Raw genomic sequence first — 6,836 nt, 5'->3', positions numbered from 1 at the left:
CTGTGTCATTCAAACCCTTAAGAACCGGGGGAAAGCAAACCAAGCACAACTCTGGGGGTGGAACTTTTTGACAACTTGCCTTCTAATGAATAAATCAAGAACCGACAACCTTTGCCTCTCATAACTATAAGACCCTCTCCAATTTTTTATCCCCCAGAACATGGTGATGAGTTTCCGGGTCTCAGATCTTCAGATGTTGCTGGGTTTTGTTGGCAGGAGTAAAAGCGGACTTAAACACGAACTAGTGACCCGAGCTTTGCAGCTGGTCCAGTTTGACTGCAGCCCTGAGGTGTTCAAGAAAATCAAGGAGCTCTACGAGACTCGTTACAGCAAGAAGAGCTCGGAAGTGGCGCCGCCGCCTCCCCCGCAGCAGCAGCAGCAGCCGCCGCAGCCCCGGGCCGAGGCCCTGCCCTTACACTCGTCCTACGACCGCGGCAGCGCCGTGGCTCGGACTCTGCCCACCCCCAACATCGACTACCCCGCCCTCTACGGCAAATACCTGAACGGACTCGGGAGGTTGCCTCCCAAAGTTGCCAAGCCCGAGGTTCGCCTGGTCAAGCTCCCTTTCTACACCACCCTGGACGAGCTGCTGAAGCCCACGGAGCTGGGTGAGTCTGGGGGAGGGATGGGGAGGGGGAAAGGGCCTGGTCAGAGTGTTGGGAAGGTGGGTTTGAGGCTCTGGGAGGTTGGGAGGCAGGAGAAGCTGATGGATGTGGTGGTGGGGACCCCTTCCTGCCCTTCCTTCCTGCCCCCGCTCTCTTACCCTTTCTTGCCCCCCCTTTCTGCCCTCCCTTTCTTGCCCTCTCTCCCCCTTTTTCCTCTTCCCTTTCTTCCCTTTTCCTCTTCCCTTTCTCCCCCTTTTCCTCTTCTCCCTTTTCCTCCCCCTTCTCCCCTTTTCCTGTCCCCCCCCTCCCCCTTTTTCTCTTCCCCTTCTCCCCTTTTTCCTCTTCCCCTTCTCCCTCCCTCTCTTCCCCCTCTCCCCCTTTTCCTCTTCCCCCTCTCCCCCTTTTCCTCTTTCCCTTTCTCCCTTTTCCTCTTCCCCTCTCCCTCTTTCCCTGTCCCCCTTTTCCTCTTCCTCTCTCCCCTTTTTCCTCTTCCCCTTCTCCCCCTTTTCCTCTTCCCTTTCTTCCCTTTTCCTCTTCCCCCTCTCTCCCCTTTCCTCTTTCCCTCTCCCCCATTTTCTCTTCCCCTCTCCCTCTTTTCCTCTTCCTCTTCTCCCTCCTTCTCTTTCCCCATCCTCCTTTTCTCCCTCTCCCCCTTTTCCTCTTCCCCTTCTTCCCCCCTCCCCCTTTTCCTCTTCCCTTTCTCTCCCTTTTCCTCTTCCCTCTCCCCCTTTTTCCTCCTCCCTTTCTCCCCCCTTCTCCCCCCTCCTCCCCTTCATACTTAAACTTTAAAGCCTATTATTTATATCTCACCTTTCCAGTGCTTAAAGGTGGCTGATAAAAAAGAGAGAGAGAGTGACTTTTTACATGGAGAGATGGAGTTGGGAAAAGGGGAATGGTTTTAAACTGAAAGAGGAGGGATTTAGGTGGGATATTGGGAAGGAATCCTTCCCTGGGAGGGTGGGGAGGCCCTGGCACAGGTTGGGCAGAGCAGCTGTGGCTGCCCCTGGATCCCTGGAAGTGCCCAAGGCCAGGTTGGCACAATCTGGGCTAGTGGGAGGTGTCCCTGCCCATGGAACTGGATGAGCTTCAAGGTCCCTTCCAACCCAAACCATCCTGGAATTCCCTGATTCTGTGACTTCTGGGTTTCCCTATTTATTTTTCATCTGCCCTGACTCAGAAATCTCTCAGTTGATGATCTCTGAGGTCCCTCCCAACCCAAACCATCCCGTGCTCCTGTGATTTCCTTCCTTTCCTTAGACCAGGAACGTGGTCACTTGGAGGTGGAACTCAAAATCCCACCTTGTTTGCCTGTACCCTTCCTATTCCTATGGAATTCTACACTAATACCACTTTTCAGCACTTAAAATACCTGACCTGAAGCATCCCGTGGATGAAAGAGGGTGGCAACACATCAAACTGTATTTTTTGCTTTATTTTTTGTGCTTTTACTTTATTTTTTGTGCTTTCCATGCTTGTTTCTATGTGGTGCTGTGAATTTTTGAGGGAAAACTGGAAGAAGTGCCTTTTTTTTTTTTTTTTTCCCCCCTGGGGTTGGAGACTGATTTTGGGTTTGGAGAAACAAAGGGTGCTGTCAGGGATGTTAAATAGAACGTTCTGGTAGCAAATTCAGCCTGTGGAGGGGAGAAGTTGTGTTCTGCTGAGCCTCATAAATCCAGGGGTAATGTCAGACTCCACAACTAAACCATCTGAGAACTTGGGGAAGCTGCTGGGAAAAAAAAAATGTTGTGGCTGGGAGGGGAAAAAAAAAAAGACAGATAAAGATATGATTGTGCAGGAAGAAAAAGGACTAATTAGGCAGGTTTGACATCGTTTTTGGAGGTGTTAAATACATCAAAACAGCTCAGGGGTGACAGTGGGAAGCTGAAACCTTGTAAATGTTTGGGGAATGGGTTTGTTCAGCCTTAAATGTGCAGCGTGTTGGTAATGCCAGGGGAGGGTTTTGAAGGAAAACGGATTTCCAAGAGGTGGAAGAGCATCCAGAGGCAGGAGAAGAGCCTGGATGGACTTCCTGGGACCAACAGGTTTTGTTAAAAATTGACATGAAATCTCCTCAGAAGCGAGGGCTCATTAAATGAAGTGTCTCCCCCCCTGGAAGGTGACACCTCCCCAGAGTCAGCAGCAAATTCCCTGGAGCACATTTGGCTCATTTTCCATGGTTTCTATGGAACCACGAGGAGCTGGGTGGGAGCAGATGCTCAGGTTTCGTTGTCCCAGCCCGGGCACAACCGACAACATCTTCCCAACACTGGTTTGATTTTCCCAACGTGGTAACCTGCAACTCTCTAATTCCTTCTGCAACTTTCTAGTTCCTTCTGCAACTCTTTAAATCCTTCTGCAACTTTCTAGTTCCTTCTGCAACTCTTTAAATCCTTCTGCAACTCTTAATTCCTTCTGCAACTTTCTAGTTCCTTCTGCAACTTTCTAGTTCCTTCTGCAACTTTCTAGTTCCTTCTGCAACTCTGTAATTCCTTCTGCAACTTTCTAATTCCTTCTGCAACTTTCTAATTCCTTCTGCAACTTTCTAGTTCCTTCTACAACTTTCTAATTCCTTCTGCAACTCTTAATTCCTTCTGCAACTTTCTAGTTCCTTCTACAACTCTGTAATTCCTTCTGCAACACTAACTCCTTCTGCAGCAGTGATGGGAATGAGGAGATACATTTGTGTCTCCCCAACCCGGGGTTGTCTCAACCCTCTTCCCTTTGCTCCCTTGGAGCAGCTGGGAGCTGGAATAACATCCCATTAAGGGGTGGGATTGTTGGGGTGTCCTGTGCAAGGCCAGGAGCTGAATTAAATGATCCCTGGGGGTCCCTTCCAGCTGAGGATATTCCATGATTTTGTGATAAAACACTCCGAGGCAAACCAAGTGTTTTTCCACGTGGCAAAATGAAACCACTTCGTGGTTTGTTGCCCGGATTTCCCATCCTGTGCCTGGACCAAGCTTGAGCTCCTGCCCAGCTCCTGATGAAGGAGCTGGAAAATCCCAGATCCCTTTAGAACCCCCCCCCTGCTCCTGGGGCTTTTCCCTGGGCTACAACAGGGATATTTGAAGCTCCGTGCTGGGAGTGGGAGAAGCTTCATTTCCATGTTCCTTCCTTAATGAACGGGCTCTCCTGCCTCTTGGAGATAATTGCTTTGGGATCAAAGATGAGGTGGGTGATGCCTCATTTGGGCTGCCTGGAAGCAGATTCCCTAAAGGACTCTCCAATTGCTGTTATCCTTGGAGAGAAAGGTGCTCCAGCTCAAAGCAGATCCGTCGGCTCCGTTGTGGAGCAGCCGATATCCCGCTTTTTTTGGGGGGGACACACCCCATGTAAGGTTTGAGTTTAACACCTAAATTATGTCCATGAGCACTCCCTGCTTTGGTCTGAGGATGAAACACAGAAAGATTGTTCTAATTGAGGGAAATCCTGCCATTCCCTCGGGGAGATGATGCTTCAAATGACTCCTGATCCGACACCTCGGAGAGGGATCGAGCGCTGAGGCCTCTCCTGGGCTGGGTTTTGAGGAGTTCAGGGGAGTATTTGTGGTGTCTCAGCTCTTTGCTGAGCTCTTTACTTCTCCTCTGGCACCTTTTGGGGTGAAAGAGTGTGAATGTAGGAATTCTCAGGGGGTTTTATCCCAAATATTTGCCGTGAAGCCCCCACCTTGGAGGTGTCCGAGGAAGGACTGGCCGTGGCACTCAGTGCTCTGGGCTGGAGGACAAGAAGGGGATGGGTCAAAAGTTGGATTTGATGGCCTTGGAGGACTTTTCCAACCCAAATAATCCTGGGATTCTGTAGATAAAGAGCCTTCTGGAGGCACAACCGACCTTGGGAGTGCAGCAAGGCCGCGTTGTCCGGAGGGTCCTGCCGGGATTTGTTGGGTTTTCCCTTGGATTCAACAACTCTTCTCTCCTGTGGGAGCACTAAAACTGCTCCAGCCTCTCTCCAAAGCTGGAATTTGCCTTTGGAATCTCCAAAGGTGATGCCAAGGTGACCTCTCTTCCCTGGGGAATATAATAATGTGGGATATGAAGTTTGAAAACAAAGCTTTGCTGCAGGGAAACCCCAAACCCCTGAAATCAGGCTTTATTTTGGGGTCTGACCCTCCTGCTGGAGACCTTCAGGGGAGCTTGACCTCCCAAAGTGGGAATCCATTGCAATCCCAGAAAGTCTAGGATGAGGTTTGCCAAGTGTTTTCTTGGATTCTGGAAGTTTTGGGAGCAAATCCTCACTGGGAGGATTTATTAAATTAAATTAAAACTTGAGCTCCTGCTTTTGGCAGCTCTTAAATGAAGTTGATCCCAAGAGCCAACAGGAGCTCAGTTGTGTCCTGAGGCCTCTGACCTGGAAAAAAAAAAGGAGAAAATTCCCTTATTTTCCAACATTTAGCTTTAAAAAACTCCAATATTTTTTTTTTCAGTGAGAGGTGAACACCTGATTAAGATCCCTGAGGAGGCACCTCCCAAATTTTGGGCTCCTTCTCCATTTTAAAGGCGAGTTGGGGCTTCCCCAGGGTCCATCCCAGAGATTTTTCTCCCGGTTTTTCAGGGAATGTTCTCCTGCCCTTCTCTCCAAAGCCCCCAGTTCTGATTTCTGCTGCCAACAAGATGCATCCCCAGGGTGTATCTTTGATTTTTCTTTGCCCTTCAGCTGTTTTTTTGTGCTTTGTGTCCCTCTCCAGCACTTTTCCATGAGCAGGACTCCTCAAATTCCTGCCTGGAGAAGGATCTCCCACAGTAAAAAAAAGAAGGAAAACAGGGAAAATTTGCTGCTGCTGCTCATTTCTCTTCCTTCATACCCACAGCAGAGCTATTAACTCAAAAACATGACTTTTTTTATCCTCTTTGTGCCAGTTGTGCCTTTATATTTTTATATGTGTGTGGTTTATACGTCTTTTATATTCTTATAATTTTTTTTTATAGAGGGAGAGCTGATATAAATGCAAAATAAAAAATGAACTTATAATTCATGAAGCTTATAATTCCCCTCATCAGGCTTGCTTTGTCTTCGTGGGACACTGTTTATAACAACATTAAAAATCACTTTTTGTTATTGTTCTTCTCATCCCTTTCTAAAAATAACTCCTGAAATGATTTGACTTGTGCTGGTTGGTTTTGGGCAAGAGAGATTTGGGTGGAGACTGGAATTCCACAAAAATTTCATGGGGGTATCTTAATTATTACTATTTTTAAGAGTAATGGATTTAAAGCTGAATTACCAAAAAGAAGCACCTGGAGTGACTTGGGTTGTCCCCAGACCTTCCAAAATCCGAGGGTTTATCCTTTATTTTCTCTTATTCATGGCAAAATTCACCTTCCTGCTCCTCAAATCCCGCTGGTTGGACTCGGAATAAACTTTGCAGTCGAGGTGATGCAAAGAAAAAAAACCCCCCTAAGCTAAAAAAATGTTAAATAAAAGCTGTTTTAGCACTTCCTCTTGGTGTCCCTCCCGTGACTTTCACCAGCTCAGGGGCTCAGCTCTGCATGAAAAAAGGAACTGAAAATAAACCAGGTTTAAATTTCACCTTTTGGAGCTCTCAGGCTTCATTTTCACCACTTTAAATGGGTTTAATCTCCTGATTATTGGGGGCTAAAAAGCCACAATTAACGCTGGGGGCTGGGAAAACATCTCTGAAAGTGAATTTCTGGCCCAAGTCGTGTTTGGTCTGGTTTTTTCTGCTGGTTTTGGGATTCTCTGAGCTGAGCTTTTTGTTGCTGGGGTGGGGTTTTTTTTCTTTTCCAGAACCTTCCTGCTGGGCCTGGTGCTTTTCCAGGGTTTTCTCCCTTGGGTTTTTTGGAGTTCTGGTCTCACTGATGGGCTGAACCCAGGATTTGGTGGCTCCTTGATTATTTGAAGGGAGGGATGCTAAAAAATGCTAAAAAAACCCCTAAATAATAAAAATATATGTTTTTAATATATATATTTCTTATTATATTATATATATATTATATATATTATATATATTTCTTATTATATTATATATTATGTAATATATATTTTTAATATATATTTCTTATTATATGATTTATATAATATATATAATATAATAGAAATATATAATATATATTTCTATGTATTATATATTATATAGTATATACTATATAATATATAGTATATAATATATATGTTATATGATAAAAATATCTATTAAAAATATATTTTTTATTATTTTTAGTACTTCTACTGTATATATAATATATATAATATGTATAGTGTGTATATATAATA

The 6,836-nt window shown here is 45.8% G+C and overlaps 1 protein-coding gene across 1 annotated transcript in view; it reads left to right on the top strand.

Moving 5' to 3' along the window:
* Positions 1-6,836, top strand: part of PIAS4 (protein inhibitor of activated STAT 4) — a 20,895-nt gene that overhangs the window by 3,607 nt on the left and 10,452 nt on the right. Inside the window, exon 2 of the mRNA XM_027664322.1 lies at positions 158-608. Coding sequence (XP_027520123.1) covers positions 158-608 — 451 coding nt within the window. The remainder of the gene's footprint in view (positions 1-157; positions 609-6,836) is intronic.

The sequence above is a fragment of the Corapipo altera genome, unplaced genomic scaffold (genome assembly GCF_003945725.1).
Source record: "Corapipo altera isolate COAL_440 unplaced genomic scaffold, ASM394572v1 96, whole genome shotgun sequence".
Classification (NCBI taxonomy): Eukaryota; Metazoa; Chordata; class Aves; order Passeriformes; family Pipridae; genus Corapipo; species Corapipo altera.
The sequence above is the reverse complement of the archived record's forward strand: the minus strand, read 5'-3'. Positions and strand labels throughout refer to the sequence as shown.